Source organism: Meriones unguiculatus, chromosome 10 (genome assembly GCF_030254825.1).
Source record: "Meriones unguiculatus strain TT.TT164.6M chromosome 10, Bangor_MerUng_6.1, whole genome shotgun sequence".
NCBI classification, from domain to species: Eukaryota; Metazoa; Chordata; class Mammalia; order Rodentia; family Muridae; genus Meriones; species Meriones unguiculatus.
This window is the reverse complement of record NC_083358.1, coordinates 16,355,765-16,372,900: the sequence shown is the minus strand read 5'-3', so window position 1 is coordinate 16,372,900 and position 17,136 is coordinate 16,355,765. Positions and strand designations below refer to the sequence as shown.

The 17,136-nt window shown below is 50.8% G+C and overlaps 2 protein-coding genes across 4 annotated transcripts in view; one reads left to right on the top strand and one right to left on the bottom strand.

The window, feature by feature from the left end:
* Znrf1 (zinc and ring finger 1) overlaps positions 1 to 9,888 on the top strand; it is a 98,519-nt gene extending 88,631 nt beyond the window's left edge. The window contains exons 3-5 of one of the 3 annotated variants that reach the window (XM_021632516.2): positions 5,017 to 5,122; positions 7,679 to 7,770; positions 8,910 to 9,888. In XM_021632516.2, the coding sequence (XP_021488191.1) occupies positions 5,017 to 5,122; positions 7,679 to 7,736 (164 nt within the window). In that variant the 3' untranslated portion in view covers positions 7,737 to 7,770; positions 8,910 to 9,888. Of the gene's footprint in view, positions 1 to 5,016; positions 5,123 to 7,678 lie in introns of all 3 variants that reach the window. The other 2 variants (XM_021632515.2, XM_060391949.1) reach the window with 2 other exon arrangements.
* A 1,743-nt stretch (positions 9,889 to 11,631) lies between these two features.
* On the bottom strand, positions 11,632 to 16,644 carry Ldhd (lactate dehydrogenase D). Its single transcript, XM_021632514.2, has 11 exons — positions 16,486 to 16,644; positions 16,213 to 16,325; positions 15,862 to 16,003; positions 15,560 to 15,701; positions 15,265 to 15,424; positions 14,825 to 15,024; positions 14,601 to 14,729; positions 14,392 to 14,519; positions 13,525 to 13,615; positions 13,318 to 13,429; positions 11,632 to 13,225 (listed from the first exon to the last, which is right to left on the bottom strand). The coding sequence occupies exons 1-11, from the start codon at positions 16,555 to 16,557 to the stop codon at positions 13,060 to 13,062; spliced, it is 1,455 nt and encodes a 484-aa protein (XP_021488189.1). The 5' UTR covers positions 16,558 to 16,644; the 3' UTR covers positions 11,632 to 13,059.
* Positions 16,645 to 17,136: the final 492 nt, after the last annotated feature.

Genomic DNA, 17,136 nt, shown 5'->3' with positions numbered 1-17,136 from the left:
GAGCTCACAGATTTGGCTAGGCTAGCTGGCTAGATGAATTATCCTGTCTCTACCTTTTTGGTGCTAGGATTAGAGGCATGTGCCATTATGTTGGGGTTTGGGTTTTGTTTATTTCTTGTTTGGTTTGATTTGGGGTGTTTGTTGTTTGTTTGTTTGTTTGATTTGTTTTGGCTTTTTTCAAGACAGGGTTTCTCTGTGTAGAAACTGTCCTGGAACTTACTCTGTAGACCAGGCTGGCCTTGAACTTAGAGATTCCGCCTGCCTCTGCCTCCCAAGTGCTGGAATTAGACGTGTGCCACCACTGCCTGGCCATGCTTAGTTCTTATATAGGTGCTGGAAATATGAACTCAGGACCTCATGCCTGAGAGGCAGGCACTTCACACACATCTCTCTCTAGCCCACATCAGCTTTCTTTAAAGGATGGCAGCCTGGCTTTCCTAAAAGCAGGAAAGCTTTGACTGTCAGCTGCTATAGTTATCCTGGTTGGAGCCAGTGACCTGGGCAGACAAGTACAATGTTCCTGTCTTCTACTGACAGAGACTTTATAGTTGGGGTGGAAGTACTCTTCCCTTTTCAGGCTAGGTAACTCAGATCCTGCCTGAAATGTTGGCCCAGCCCTAAGTTAGGCTCTGGCTAGAGCTATTGCTAGGTGCTGAAGCAGTAACCAGAGCCTGGCTGCTATGGCTGTGTCTGTCCTAATGTTCCTTCCACTAGAGAAGAGCTAGAAGGAGGCAGCTGCTCATCTGGCTGCTGATGACCAGCCTGGCCAGATTACCTACTAATGTGTACACAGGAGCGGCAGGGAGGCTAGAAGAGAGGGCACTGCATGGAGAAACCGGGGACAGCTTTTGCCACTATAAAACATCTCAGTCTTTTCCTTTATTTAATTTCTTTACCCCTCTGGTTATCCTCATTGCAGCCAAACTTGTCAAAACATTGGATTACACCTCATAGTCCAGGGTTATTGGGATATGATGTTGCTGATAGGAGACACTTTGTGCTTAAGATCTTCTCTCTGGAGAGTAGGACACTCCATCAATACTATGAAAGGAGTCCGAGATACCAGACTCTGGTGCCCCTTCCTTGTCCTGTCCGCTAACACATTGGACCAGCAGCAGGTCTGTTCTACTAGAGATGGTGTAAGCCCAGGCACTCATCTGTGCCTGAGCTACACCTTTTGCTAGTTTTCCTTTTGCCTTTCATCCTCCTTACTGATGTGCCACAAGGGGAAAAGTAGATGTATGGCCCTGCTCTTAGCTAGCTCTGAGCTGCACCTCAGCCTTCCCTCCCAAGTCCATGCCACAGAGAGTTCTGGGGCCCCTTGCTGAGTGCCTTGCCAGAGCACTCCATGGGGCACCAAAGTCCTGGGATGTCAGAGGCATCAGTGCTGATCCTTCGTTTGCCCTGTTCATTGTCACCTGGGGACCCCATACACTTCACAGAAATGGAAAACTTAATCTCTCTGTGAGATGGATGGTGTCCTGGACCTTTAAAGGAAACAAGGTAGCAAGACTGAAGGAACCCAAACTTGAGAGTCACTTAGCTGCAGAGTTGTCCATCTGCCAAGGGTCTGCAGGAGTCTCTGAGGGTTCTCTAAAGTTGTTGGTCTGTAGCTGGCTCAGGAAATCAAGGTCCCTTTTCTTTTTCTTTTTCTTTTTCTTTTTCTTCTTCTTTTTCTCCTCCTCCTCCTCCTCTTTCTTCTTTTTCTTCCTTCTTCTTTTTCCTTCTTTCTTCTTCTTCCTTCACTTTTCTTTTCCCCACAGGCAGTAACATCGGTAGGCTTTGCTTGTGGCATCAAGAAAGGTGCAAGCAGCTCTAGAGAGGTACCAAGAAAAGAACCAAAGGCAAAGGCTCCTGTCTTCTTGTCATCCAGCTTTTGCTGAGCCCCCTCCTCAGAGGCCCTGGGCATGTCACGGAGCACTTGAGTCTGTCTACATTACCTCCATGTGTACTGGGTCCAGGGACCTTCGCTTTGTGCCACAGAGTCCCTGTCACAGGAGTGTGGAAATCTCACAGAAGTGCTTGATAGTCAAGCCTCTGCTTCAGCTATTTCTGACATCTGGTGGTTGTTCACTCTCAGCTCTGGTGGTTGAAACAGGAAAGTGTAGGCAGATCTCTTGAGGAACTGTGCCCTCTCCTCTCTCAGGTCTGGGTTAGGTGCAGTCACTACTGGATTCCCCATGCTGTCAAATTCTAAGCCTCTCTTTTTTTCATTACATTTATTTATTTTCATGTGTGTGTGGGTCAAAGGACAACTTGTAGCAGTTGATTCTCTCCTTTTACCATATGGGTCTTGGAGACCAAACTCAAGTCTTTAGGCTTGTGACAGACACCTTTATGCACTAAGCCATCTTGCCAACCCAGATTCCAAGCCTCTTATTCCTTTGGGCCACCTTAGAGCCTCCAGATGGCCTTTCGCAGCCTCAATCCCAATGTTTTGTGCTCCCTGCTCTGTGTCAGTCTAACAGGGCAGCTACAAGGCTCAGTTCTTCATGCCATGCTGAGACACCCAGGCTGGCTGGTAAGGTAAATACAATTGCTTTGTGAAGAGGCCACAAAAAGTGTGTATTTAATCAACAGGTGTTCAATTCTGGGTCTGCCAGCCCTTCACTGACCAGTGTTCAAGCTTCTATCCATGGATACTAAATGAATCACCCTTTTCTCCCTGGCCTAGTTTGATGTGGGAAAAAAAAAAAAAAAAACAAAAACCCCTATCTGCTCGCCTGCACCACACTGGTCACCTATGGGGCCACACGGGCTCTCTTAGAGAAGGCGCAGGTGCAAGAATGGAATAGGCGTCTGGAGAGCTGTTGGGGACACAGAGGAGTCTAACTTGCTTCTTGAGTTCACTGCTGTGTTACCCATTGGTAGGGGGAATCTGAAGGGAAACTGTTTTGGAATCTGACAAAGAAACAAAGTTTATGAAAGGATATAGCCTGAAAGTCCATGTCAGGGGTGAGATGCCCCAGAGAATGGGGAAGAAATGGCCAAGGATGTTTCCAAGGATGATCTCTGGACTAAACAACTTTTCCTCCCATCTCTGGGGAGAGTTTTGTCCTCCAGTAGGTCACCATGAAAAGCATCAGGCATTGCTGTAAAGAGACACCATGACCACAGCAACTCTTGTAAAGGGAAACAGTTAATTGAGGATGACTTTCAGTTTCAGAAGCCATTTAGTCCATGGCAGGAAGCATGGTGGCACACAGGCAGATACGGTGCTGGGGAGGTAGCCAAGAGTTCTATGTCTGGATGATCAGGCAACTAGAAGAGAGAGAGAGAGAGAGAGAGAGAGAGAGAGAGAGAGACAGACGTGGCCTCGCATTTGAAACCCTAAAGCCCACCTGTAGTGATGTACTTCCTCCAACAAGGCCACACCTTCTGATCTCTGTTGCACCACTCCCTAATGACCAAGCACTCAAATCTGTGTGTTTATGGGGGCCATTCCCATTCAAACCACCACGCCAGCGTGCTTGTTTGCTTGTTTGTTTGTTTGTTTGTTTGATTGTTCATTCATTCATTCATTGGTCTGGTTTTAGTTGTTTGTTTGGAAATAGGGTCTTACTTTATAGCCCTGGCTGTCCTGGAACTCACTCTGTAGACCAGGCTGGCCTCAGACTCAGAGATCTGCCTGCCTCTGCCTCTGCACGATTATCAGGCATGCACCACAGCTCCAGGTTTCCAGTGCACTTCTTTATGGAGGATTTTAAGTATGAAAGCAGTGTATGTTCAAGCAGTCAATATAACACAAAAGAACCTAAGTTTACTTTGCTTCTAATCCTCCTTTTTGTCACTTTAAAGCTATATTTTTCCACATTTTTTCCTTACCTGCACAAACAGTTATATATGGTATCTACTGCTTTAAAGGGGTGGGAGTAGCCACTTTATTTTATTTATTTTCTCCAGGTTTCTGGTAGGGAAGTTTGAGTTGCCAGGCTCTTCTAGCCTATGAATAATCCATATTTTATGAATCCTTAATAGCTTTCTTTCCAACAAAATAATCAGGACACAAAGAGACAGCAATAGGAAGAAAGGTCATTAGAGCAAAGTACCCAAATCTTGGCACAACCATTCTCAAGACTCCTGACAAAGGCAAGACATGTGATGTTTCTGTGCTTCTCTTTCATCACTCACACATGACATGTACCTTGCTAGCTGATTAGATCTGCAGCTCAGAGAAAAACACACACAGAATCTCATCATGTATTGTCCACACAACTCATGACTGATAGTGCTGGGAAGTGACCTGTTCTAAGCTCTCCTTCCTGAACAGCCATAGCCTGCTCACTGGATGCTCTCTGTGGCTGGTAATTCCATGTCACCTCTGCATCACCAGGCCTGCCTCTGGCTTTTTTGAAGTTTAGTCTGAATTTTTCCTTTGACAGTCTCTCCATCCTACTGTCTGTATATGTTGTCCCACATCTGGAGTCTCCATTGGTGTTTACCCGATAGACTCTCTAACCTTGCCTTTTCCTGTGGAGTGTCTCAGTGACAGATGCATGCTATTGCCCTGACCTTGGGAGCTTGTGTGCTGTTGCTGCACAGAGTTGCTTCCAGAGGGAGTTCCCATACTCCACCTATAATGCCGAGATTCCACAGCACAGCGCCAGAATCTGCTCCTGGGGACTTGGTTTTACCCTTAGCTATGGCTTCGTTAGTGTCTTTGCAACCTCTCTTAACAGACTTCCTCAAGCTCCCAGGTGTCTGACACTATTTTCTTTGCCTGGAATCTCATCCTTCCTGTCCCAGCCTATTCCTTTGGCTCATATTATTGTGAAGCTCTCCAAAGCCTTCCTTGCTGTCAGAGTAAGCACTTTTTTCCATGCCCCTCATACCCAGGCTTCTAGGTCAGAAGGCCTGTCTAGTTCTCTGCATATTTCTCCCATTACTGTGTTCCCCTCACACAAAGCATTGTGGTTTATTTAGGTCATACAAGTCGCTCCTAGACCTGTGTTTGCTCTGTGCCTGCCACCCACCCACTGGTGATTAACCCTGTTGGTCTCCCTGTCTCTCTTGCAGATGATGTGCTGACTAAAGATGCGGGTGAGTGCGTGATCTGCCTGGAGGAGCTGCTTCAGGGGGACACGATAGCCAGGCTGCCATGCCTGTGCATCTATCACAAAAGGTACAGGGGCCTGGCAAGAACAGCTCTGCCAAATCCCACGTCCATGGGGTAGAACCCCTTCACCAGTCATCCAGTCCTCTGGCTACAGGATGGCCTGTATAGTCTTTGCTCGCTGATAGGAGTCAGGCATGACAGGAAGGCTCAGTTACTGGCAGGGCAGAGCAGAGGTGAACTGCTCAAGGCTCTACTCTGTTTCGGCAAGTCAGATAATAGAAATCAGTGGGTAGACCTGGCTTAGGCGTGTGTAAATGGCACCTGGAGCTTGACTCCTCCTCCTCTCTGAACCCTGTCCTGCTTAGAGGTGTCAAGGGTAGAAGTAGTGTCCTTACTGGTCTGTGCAGCACCCTCCTCCCACAAGGGCCAGGAGGCAGGAGAAGCCACTACCTGTATGTACTGAGAGCTGCTATAATTAGCCAGGCCAAGATTCGTCCTCTGCCTTCAGCAGTATCCTTCGTCTTTTTTCTAACTGGAAAGAAGACACCTTGTCAAGGACAGGACACCCTGTGTTCCTTGGGCCAGCACCTGCTCTCTGCTCCTCCAGCTTGCACAGGGGCTTTTCTAAGCCCAGCCCCAGACTGCTGGTCCTCAGTGTCACAGCTGTGCCTGTATGTGATTGGCCTTTGGGAGAACGGTGGCTCTGGTTTCCATCACAGATCCCTGCAACATTAACCAGAGGCAGGAAAGGAAACCCCTGGCTCTGGGAGACCTAAGAAAATTATCTGGTTGTTCTCTTTGAAAGTGCCCTGATGTGCCAGGCATGGTGGCACACACCTTTAATCCCAGCACTTGAAAGGAAGAGACAGGTGGATCTTTGTGAGTTCAAAGCCAGCCTGATACACAGAGTAAGTTCTAGGACAGCCAGGGCTACATGGAGAAACCCTGTCTTTAAAAAAAGAAAGAAAATGAGTTTTGTTTGTTCTTGGCTGCAGACAGTCCACCATAACCACTGTAAAGTGAGGTCTTACTACAGCCTTCCCTCCCTCACCTCTCCAGTTTTTAGCTCCCCCTTCTACCGTTGTATCTAAGCTAGGTAGATACAGCGCTCCTTGGGACTCAGGAGCGCTCTCATCATCCCAGATCTGGCCACCCTCATCACTAGCCAGCCTCTTGTATCTGGCCCCACTCCCTGCCTCTCAAACCTTACAGGCAGTTAACCTTCTGCCCTTTGAAGTCCACCTGTTCTCTCCTCCTTAGCAGTTGCTATTCTGGGCTCCCAACACTTGGGTTTCCGACCTTATAAGGCCTCTCTTGTTCTTGTTTGTTTGTTTGTTTCAGAAATTTTCTTTTTTTTATTTATTTACATTTTATGTACATTGGTGTTTTGACTGTATGTATGTCTGTATGAGGGTGTTGGATCCCCTGGAACAGGAGTTACAGACAGTTGTGAGCTGCCATGTGGGTGCAGGGAATAGAACCCGGGTCCTCTGGAAGAGCAGCCAGTGCTCTTAACCACTGAGCCACCTCCCCAGCCCCCACTCTTGTTCTTTCTGTAAGGCCAGATTCTACCAGAACCTGTACCTACTACTCCTGTCTCCTGCTGAGCCAAGATCATTCTTTCTTTCTTTCTTTCTTTCTTTCTTTCTTTCTTTCTTTCTTTCTTTCTCTTTCTTTCTGTCTTTCTGTCTTTCTGTCTTTCTATTTTTTATTTATTTTTATTAATTATTATAATTAATTTATTATTTAATTTATTGAGGTAGTCTCACTATATAGCTTTGGCTGTCCTGGAGCTCACTGTGTAGCCTAGGCTGTCCTTGAATTTACAGAGACCCACCTGCCTCTGCCTCTAGAATGCTGGGATTAAAAGGAGGACCTCCCCTATCAGTGGACTTGGGGAGGGGCATGCATGAAGAAGGGAGAGGAAGGGTGGGATCGGGAGGGGGGAGGGAGGGGCTTATGGGGGGATACAAAGTGAATAAAGTGTAATTAATAAAAAATTTTAAAAAAAGAGAAACTGAAAAAAAAAAGTATGTATCACCACCACCACACTGAGCTTATTTTTTGAATTTTTTTGTGCATGGGTTTTTTTGCTCGCATGATTTGTACATTACATGTGTGCCTGGTGCCCACTGAGACCAGAAGAGGTCATCGAATTCCCAGGACCTGGAGTTAGAGCTGTTTCTGAGTCACCGTGTGGGTGCTTGGAACTGAACCTGGCTCTTCTAAAAGAGCAGCTAGGGCTCTTAATTACTGAGCCCTCTCCCAAGTCCTCATTATTTTATTAAGAAATATTTTTAAATTATGGCCATGTGTATGTACATGCATCTGAGTGCAGGAGCCCACCAAGGCCAGAGATCCTGGAACTGGGTTCATGGGGTGGGTGTGAACCAAACTTGGGTCCTCTGGAAGAGCAGCATCACCGACCCATCTCTCAAACTTGCCACCTGCCTGTCCACCCACCCTCCGAATATCCTTTTTATATTCTCCTCCTGCTTCAGGGGCTGGGACGCATAATCACTTTCCCTGGGGCCTTGCCTGAGAGTCCAGCTCCTTGAAAGGCGCCCTGGCAGGAGCAGTGTTGTCAGTAGCTAATGTGTTTCCTTTTGATCCCCACTCCAGCTGCATAGACTCATGGTTTGAAGTGAACAGATCTTGTCCAGAACACCCTGCTGACTGACCCTGCTGGGCTTGCTTGCTGACTCCTCTCAAAGGTGAGCCCATACTAGGCAGGGGGCTCTGGGTTTAGGGTCAAGTTCTGGGAGCTGGGAGAGAGGAGCTGGGTTGCCTGATACACACCCCACCAAGGAGAAAGCAGAAACGGAAAGACAGAAGCCATCTCCTCAGTGAGCAGTTCCCAGGAAGTGCAGGGATGTTCCTGGAGGTAGGGAGAGCAGAAGAGAGGGATAGTAACATACTCATGAAGAACTCCATGCAAAGGTAGAATCACTCCTTGGCAAAAAGGTCCCTGCAGAGTGCATGGGCTGAAGCAGATGAGTCCCAGCCAGGCTCTGCAGCTGTCTCATCCTCCCTCACCCCTGAGACTCCATTTCTGGAAGGGAAGACTCACTAAATAAATGACCTGTGGAATGGACACTGTCCACTGCAAAGTGCTTGTCTAAGATCTTTTCACTGCTGGCCACCTCACCCCACTTCTAGGAGAATCTGAGGGTTCCAGGCCATACTCAGCCCAGCTGTCCACAGCACAATGTCATAATAACAGCAGGCCAGCATGACAACTCCCTCCCACACATGCATATGTGTCTCTGGTGTAACTGTTGGATCTGACATCCATTTCTTCCCAGGGTACCTTGTTTCACTGATGACACCTCTCCTCAACCCCCATTCTGTCACCCACCCTGCCTGTGCCTTCTGAGGGCTGTGGTGGCATTGTCTTTTTTGTTCCCCCCTGGCAGACAGAACTTAAACCCCAGAAAGCCCATTTTCTACTTCATCTCACATCCAAAGGTTTGGGGGGATCTCTTTTCTTCTCTCTCCTTTGTTCTGTTTTCTTTTGTTAGGTTTATTTTATTTATTCCAAGTAAATGCCCAGAACAGCTGACGGTGTCAGGCAAATCAGGGACATTTGCTCTTTTTACCTTCACCTCAAAATCTGATGACAAGGGGAGAAGACAAAGCAAGGGTGAGAGTGAGGCAGAGGGATTGGATCCCAGCTCCAGAGTGCAGGTCCACATTGCCGGCATGATGTTTGGCTTCCGGTGGGCCTGCCTGTCCTGAACCAGACGCCCCAGCAGACCAGCCTGCCCTCGGCGGGACACGCTGCTGCCACGGTGAAATGCAGCCACAGCTCTCAGCCAGACGGAGCACGACTGACTTCTTCCGACCCACACAGGGACAGACACCCCTGTTCCTGGGAGGAGGCTCCTCGGACACTGGACAGAGCTGAGCTTGGGACACCAGAGGGAACGGGGCATCCCTTCTGCACTGACTTCCAGAAAATGGTCCTCCCTCCTCCCTGAGGACACGCAACTGGATGAGAGCGAGTCTGAGAGAAGAATGAATTGACCTCTCTCCTTCCCTTCACCCTCAGCCCAGGAGGGAAAGGGCATTTCTTTTTCACCTTTGAAAGGCGTTGTGGGTCTGTCGTTAAAGTGTTTACAACAACAAAATTATATAAAAAAAAAAAGTCTAGTGTCGACTGGTGTTTTCCCTCGTGATGTTTACAGATTACTGTTTGCTGCCCAGCTAAAACCCACTCAGTGACAGAAGCAAGCATAGCCATGTCCTCACCGCTAGCGCTGACCGCGGGTGGACGGGCACACGGCTCTCTGCATCACTAACCTTTCTACCGGGGGATTTGTTTTTTGTTTTCTGTTTTTCTGTCCCACTTTTCTGGCTTGGTTTTGCACTTTTCTCCTCTTAAAACCCCGATATATTGATTTTCTTGCCAAAAAAGAGAAAGGAGGATGAAGAAGAGCCTGTCAAGGACACTTCCCCCTTCCTTCCCTATGTTTTCCCTGCCTTTCCCTGGATCAGTCTAATCAGAGAACTTAACAATCATAAATACATTGGAAAAAATGCCTGGACATTTTTCTTAGGCCCTTGTGAGATTTTTTTCCAGAGAAAACTTAGAGTTACTAAAGGAACATGTACTGCTGCCCCTGTTTTCAGGCACACTGAGAACATTTTAGCCATTGATGTTCACATGTGGCGTTAGCCCATGCAGGATAGGTTTCTGTATTTATATTACTAAAATACAAAACAAAAAAACAAAACCTTACAAAATGTTTTTAAAATGTTCAGAGGTTGGGAGAAAAGCTTCATCAGTCAAGGTGTTTTGATATGGTATTAAAATAATGTCTAATGAAAGATGCACCGTGTGATTTTATTTTAATGAAGTGTTGTTACAAGATCAAGAAGTGGAGGCAAAGGCCAGTTTCCCCTGCCCACCTGCCCAGCCCAGCACTCCCTCAGCACCTGCAGGGCTCTTGGCCACACCTGGGCAGAGGCTTGTTGTGGTGGCTCAGGTGTGTCTTTGAAGTTGATGAATTCTTAAGCATCATGGAGTGACTGTCAGTCTCCCGTCATCTCTGGTTGTGACTGAATGTTTCTGGAAAGATATTTTGGGACACAGATCTTACAGTCATCAGAGGCTGCAAGACTGTGGGTACCTCCAGGTGCCAGCCTAGCCTGTCCTTCAGCACCTCTTCCCCATCTTGCATTCTGCTTGCCTGTTGCTCCATCCACAGCTCTGTGCTGACTCATGGGCATGCTTCACTGAGGCCCAGAAAGAGGCCCTGGTTTGGGGCTGTGCCAGCTCACAGTCCCTGAACCAGAACCGGCCACTCAGCCTCATAAACGTTGGCAAATTGCAGGCTGGGCAGGAAACTCAGGGCAGGGGCCTGCAGTGCATACCTGCCCTGACTCCTAGCCAGGTTCCAGGAGCTGCGTTCCAGGGCCTCCTGCAGAGCCAGCTAAGAAAGCTCTGGGGGAGATGGCTGCCCATCTCCACCATGACCATTTGCAGAACTGCCTCTTGTACTGCTGCCTCAGGGCCCAGTCCCAACAGGCCCACAAGTTTGGACTGTGCCACCACCCTTGCTCTGAGGTCCCCTGCCCTCAGATGCTTCATGAAGCATCTACTATGTGCAAGGACATTTGTTGGAGGCCGGTGGACGCGAGCCAGGGCAGGTAGGCAAGCTCAGAGAACTAAGTGCTTTAGAGCCTGAGTGTGGGAGACCTCAGGACCTGAGCTGTGAGCAGTCTGTTCTGGGGCACTTTACTTCTTGGCAGAATGGTGGGGAAGTATTCATTCATCTGAACTTGATTCCTTGCATGTGAAGTGGGGATACAGTCATGCAGCTCAGTTCAGTGAGTGTTAGGGATCTGCCCCAAAGGCCTGGCACAGCAGGCTTCCTTGTAGCTTTGTCACTGCAAAGGGCACTGTTCTATTCCCAGCACCTCCAGCTTCTGCCTGGCAACTGTGTATCCCTGTTACTATATATAATCCTACCAGCAGAGCTGGCGGGGCAGGGCCCAGCCCTGAAAGAGATCTCCTTGCCTGACCCCTAGGCCTGGAGACAGGCTTTGTGTACCCACCTTGGCTGTGTGAGCCCAGCGGCCTTGGCAAGGCTGTGGCTGAGTTGGTTGGGGCAGTGCTGGGCCCCATACCGGGTGCTATTCTAGGCTCTCTAGGCTGGTGCTCATCTCATCCCCAGTGACTCCACCCCCACCTGGCACACCAAAGCCCTCTCGTTGGCTGTCACGTCCTCTGAATTTGGACCCAGATGGCCAGTGCCTGGTGTGAGGGTGGGACTAGGCTTGTCTGGCTTCCTAGGTGACATTTGTGTTTGTCACCTTCCATCCAGACAGCTCTCTAGAATCCTGTGTTGTCCCTACTCTGCCTTTCTGAGAGGGGAGAAAAATAAGAGATGGGTTCTTCCCCTTTGCTCTTGGGAGCCCTCTTTGAAAACCACCCATCTAACAGCCATTTAATAGTACTGAAGCTCATAAGAGAATGTCCTCCTTAGGAGATAGATGCTGAATTATATAGCTGAATGACTTCAAGAAATGTGTAATCCCAAAGGGTTCCCCAAAAAAATACGCAAAGCAAATAAGGCAAAAATGTCCATTGTTGAATCTTCAACGACTGATACTTCAGTGAATAGTGTATTTGTTCTTTCAACTTTTCTGTATGTTTGGAATTTTCTTTAATAAAAGAAACTGTGGGGAAATGGCTGTTTATTGAGTTGACAGTTATTGGAGGGCAATGTATGTAGGAACCCTGCCTGGCAGAACTTGGGAAGATTTGTGGGAGGAGTGAGCAGTCTTGGCTGTGTCTAGAGGGGTGGGATTCACTAGAGCTCTCTTTCCCTGCTGCTGATGTTTGGGTTTCTTCATCCCGAAGTGGGTTGGGAGCAAGCCAGGGAACCATGAGACAGACATTACAGAGAAGGGGTCCTGAGAGGTGAAATTGGACTGAGAAAGCATAGGGATGGCAGCCTCTCCCCAGGCCTGGTGAGAGAAGGGTGCGAGAGGCTGCTTCCCTGCTGTGGCTTCTTCCCGTTTCTCCAACGCAAAGAGCTAGGAAGAAGTAGGGGAGATGGTGCTACAGTTGACTTGGACCCCCGTTGGGTAAAAGATCTATAGAGACTGGCCCCTGGAAGGTGTCTGCAGCTGGCCCTAAGCAAATGCTGTGATGTTTAAGATTTATGGTGTCAGGTGCCCTCTTGTGGACTTCTGGGGAACAACTGCCAAGTACCTCCAGACGGAAACTCTGGCCAGGGAATCTCAAAACTGCCAGGCCTCAAAGTGGGCAAGACCCTGACTTTGAAGGTAAAGGCTGGTGCTACACAGAGGATTGCCTCATCTCTACTTCTGAGGACCTGCCTAGCTTGGAGAAAGTGCTCTAGTCCAAGCCTTGTGGGGAAACTGAACCTCCCACCACAGGCAGTCTTCTGCCTCATGGATGCAAAAGCAGAGGGGTTAGGGCTAGCTTTCTTCCACCTCGCCAGGCCACTGTCACAGGCCTAAAACAAATGGCTCATTACCCAAGGTCAGAGACCTGGAGGGGAGGAGAGGGTACAGCTGCAAGTGGGGTTCACATTCGTGGGGGTGGGGACAGAAAGGTCTATCACTGTGCAGTGGGGGGGCTCCTTGCCTTTGCAGGAAAGGGGTGTTCCTATCACTATATACAGGATGAATTGTGGTGATGCTCCCCCCCTACCCCCCTGCCCTGCAGAGGAGAGGCCTCCACAAAGGAATCTGATCTTGGAGTAGGCCCACACCATCTCTGGCAGCCAGGAATCCACCGAGAGACACTTCTACTGGAGTGAAAGGCTCCTGAGAACAGCCAGGGTAATATAGCTCTCCTGTGAGTCCATCTTCCTCACCTTCACCTTGAGCCCCAGCGGCAGAGGACAAAGGTCTGTATCTCTACCCAGCGGGCAGAGATAGCATCTCTTGCAAAGTCAGTGGCGTGAAGAAAAGGTACAGAGCAGGGCCTCTGCGTGCTGGGGACCGTGGGCCGAGTCACAAGATCCTCACAGCACTTTGCCTGGGTTCATGAGGCCACGGGGATCCAGTGTGTCTTTGAGCTGCCGCATGGTCGCCACACCCACGCTGCCCACTTCCTCTTGCAGCAGCTGCCGCTTGCCCAGCCCAATGCCATGCTCTCCGGTGCATGTCCCGTGGAGTGCCAGGGCACGCCTAGGAGGCCGATTGAAGGAATCCTCAGCAGCCTCTCCTCCCTCTGCCTCTGCCCTCCCCAGCCTCCACCCCTTCCTGGCTCAGTCCCTTACCTGCCCAGATTTTCTGCAAAGGCTTTGATCCTCCTCTGCTCCTCCACGTCATCTGGGTCGACCAGCAGGATGCAGTGAAAGTTGCCGTCACCCACGTGCCCAACAATGGCTCCTAGGGGGCCCAGAGAACAGCGCTGCCACCTCTAGCCTCCTTGCCCGGGCCTTGGCTAACCCCAGTGTCCCCAAATAAAGTAAGTAGAACAAAACCTGTGAGTTTTGAGGCAATAAGCTCCTCCTTGGCCTCTACCAAGATCTCCGGCAACCGGGAAATGGGCACACACACGTCCGTAGAATAGGCCTAAATCAGAAGGCAAGCTGTGTGGTTCTCCCAGTCACCCACTGCCCACCTAAAGTAAGGATCACCTAACGTAAGGGTTGTAAGGCTCAGGCTTATGACCAGTCCAGGGGACCTTGAGGTCCTGGAATGAAACATCTGTCCTGCAGCCCACTGGCCATGGGAGTGTTCACTAATCCAGGTCTTCACTACTCCCCTGAATCCAAGCCTGGACCACCCACAGGCTCCCAGCACCCCATACTTCTGCGCTTCCACATAATCTCAGCTTTCTCTTCTGGGTGGACTTGCCTCTTTCCTTTCTAGTCCTTCCCCATGAGGTCTTCCCTCTGTGTCTAAGGTTTCTAAGGACTGGGGCTGGAGCAACAGCTCAGAGGTTCAAAGCACTGGCTATTCTTCCAGAGGTTTTGAGTTCAATTCCCAGAAACCACACGGTGGCTTTCAACCATTTTTGTAATGGGATAGGATTCCCTCTTCTGCTGTGCATGAAAACAGTGTCCATATACATAAAATAAATCTTTTTTAAAAAATAAAATCTCTAAGGGCTCAGCTCAACACTGCACCTGAGGCTGGCTCCCATGAATTTCCCCAGGTTTGGGGCATATAACAGTTTGCCCCTTAGACCAGTCTGGAACAGCTGGGTGCCATGGCCTACAAGGCCCTGAGCCTCACGCCCACTCAGCCAGCCCTTGGTGGGCCTCAGCCTTCTCTGTGCGGTAAAGTAGTGGGTTGAGGAAAGGGATTGTGGACTGAGCTGCAGACCCACCCCTGCCCCTGCTCACCTTCCTTCCGGGATACAAGGCCAAGGCTGCATACCAAGCATTGTGCCGCGCTGCCCAAAGCTCACTGCGCTTTTCAGCCTCCTTGGCCCAGGAGAAGTGAGAGCCCCCATTATCCTGAGTGATCGCCTCTGCAGCAGGAACAGAAAGGCCGATCCTTAGCCCTACAATAAGACAGACCAGGCCCCACTGCGGCGCTCTCCCCGGCGCACCTGCGCGCTGCACCTGTTCTGCCAGTGCCTGCTGGGAGCCATGGAACTCCAGGAAAAGCGTGGGTGCCACGGGGCAGTTCAGTTTGCTGTACCTGTTGCAAGCATCCATCATGACATCATCCAGGAACTCTGGAACCAGGGAGAGGGCTGGTCATGTAAGGCCTGGTCTTCTAATGGGTCCTTTTCTGTGGAACCCACCCAGACTGACCCAGTCCCTGGCTCACCAATGCGGGCCACAGGCACTGCCGCCTGGAGGATCTGAACTGTGCTATCCACAGCAGCTTGGACACTAGGGAATGCACAGGTGGCGGCCACTGTGGTTTCAGGCGCAGGGTGCAGGCGCAGGGTGGCAGACGTAATGATGCCCAGAGTCCCCTCAGAGCCCACAAAGAGTCCTGTGAGATTGTAGCCAGCTGCACTCTTCCTGGGCCCAGGGACACACAAAAGTAGCTGAGTGCACAGGCCGCCTGATTTCCAGCCTGAAGCCTAAAGCCAGAAGACAGGCTTGGCCCTGTCTCCGTTCGGCGCCAATGACCCAGAGAGGCCTTGCACAGGGAGAGCCCACTCCAACACTAGCACTGGTCCTCCAGACAGAGTTCCTTCCGGGGCATTCCTGAGTGCCGCCTATCCAGGAGACCCAGCTACGAGGTCAAGCCCTGCTCACCTATAATGACGGCCCCGGCCTGCAGTGTGAAGCAGCCTGCCATCAGGCAGCACCACCTCCAGGTTGATCACATTGTCCCGCATGGTTCCGTAGCGCACGGCATTGGTGCCCGAGGCCCCAGTGGCTGCCATGCCACACAGAGAAGCATCTGCACCTGGGTCTAGAGAATAAAACGCTGCGGAGGGCAACTGGGGAGGCCCTTTCCCTCTTGTGGGAAAAATGGGACCCTCTGAAATCCCCAGATGGCACCCCCTATCCCTCGGGGCTCTGAGAAAATTATTAGCTCAAGGCCTACCAACAGGAAACCAAAGGCCACTGTCACGCAGGTGAGTATTGAGGGCTTTACGAGTGACGCCAGGTTCCACCATCACAGAGAAGTCTTCTGTATTCAGCTCCATGATGCGGTCCATATGGGTAAGGTTGATGCACACTCCGCCCTGGTAGCAAGGGTACCAAGAACGTTGCCAACCCAGCCCCTAGAGCCCCATTCTTGGGCTGAGGCCCCCAGCAGTTAGACCAGAGCTCCAGGATGGCAGGTGAAGACAGCTGTAAATGTGCTATGTATGATGGGACCAGACCCAGGACACCCCAATATACCTGCACAGCACAGACTCCCCCCTCAAGACCAGTGCCTGTGCCAAATGGGATGATGGGAACGCCTTGGTTGTAGCACAGGGTGGCCACTCGGCTGACCTGGTCCACATTCTGGGGCCATACCACGGCATCAGGAGGTTGACACCTAGGAGCAGACAGGACTCAGAGGTTTGAAAAGGTGTGGCGGCCTCTTGCCCTCTCCTTTCCAGGAACCTGGAGTTGTTTATGGACCTGAGGACAGGGCCGCAGCAGAGTGGGGCAGAGAATACCTCCCTCTTTGGGGAGAATTGCCAGAGTGGTGGGCAGAGATGAGGACAGCCCAGGGCCCTGAGTGCCAGCAGCAGCTTCTGGTACCTGTGCATCGACTCATCGTGCCCGTGATGCTCCCTGACGGCAGAAGCAGTGGACACGTGGGGGCTCCCTACAACTGCCTTCAGAGCCTCCACAAAGTCCTGGCTGAGTGCGCCCTGCAGGGAGAAACAGCGCACGGGTCAGAGGGAAGAGAGTAGCCACAGCCCTGCCCTGTGGCAGGAGGGAAGAGCGGGGTCTGGACGGCAGGATGACGTCACAGAGCCTTCGGGGCAGGCTCTCCACCCTCCGGGAACCCCACCACACACGAACTTCTACCTGTGACCCCCTGGAGCAGTAGCCCCTCCAGGGAGGCAGCCTCTGGGTTGCCACCCGAAGGAACATAGCCATAACCGCCGCTAAGGTGAGAGAGAGTACTAGTCAGGGGGGAGGCAGTGCCAGCCTGCCTCTAGCTGGGCCCAATGGCTGCCCTGGGTGGAGCCTGCTTAAGGTGGAGCCGGCTTAAGGTGGCCCCTGCAGATCCGGAAAAACAAGGACCGCAGCCACTTCTGTGTCTTAAAAGTAAATTGCTTCCTGTAGCCCTTCGAACACAAAGACCGTGTGCGGAGGCTTTAAAAGTCCCACTGGCTTCTCGGACTTCTCCATCCACTGCACTTCCTTCCAACCTCTTCTTTGACCACTAGGCTCCAGTTTCTCTTTCTATTCCATTAGGCTGGTCTCACGACCTTGGCGCGCGCACACACTGTACCCTACACCTGGAATCCTCTCCCGACTCCCCGACAAGCAGATTCTTCCTCACCCCTCAGGCCTCAGCAGCCTGTCACAGAGTGGGCTGCCACCGTGGCCACAAGGAGGGAAACTGTAGCCGACCCTCCAGGACAGAAGTGGGTAGCATAGTGCAGTGCCCTGGAAAGGCTTCCTTGGAGGAGTCCTGAAGAGCAGCAGGGCTGCCCGTGGAGGTGAAGGAGA

Coding starts and splice junctions, on each gene's coding strand:
- Ldhd (XM_021632514.2), bottom strand. CDS start 16,557: ATGGCTATGTTCCTTCGGGTGGCAACCCAGAGGCTGCCTCCCTGGAGG. Junction 16,004..16,212: donor CACGATGAGTCGATGCACAG/GTACCAGAAGCT, acceptor GTCTGCTCCTAG/GTGTCAACCTCCTGATGCCG. Junction 13,226..13,317: donor TTTGCAGAAAATCTGGGCAG/GTAAGGGACTGA, acceptor TCGGCCTCCTAG/GCGTGCCCTGGCACTCCACG.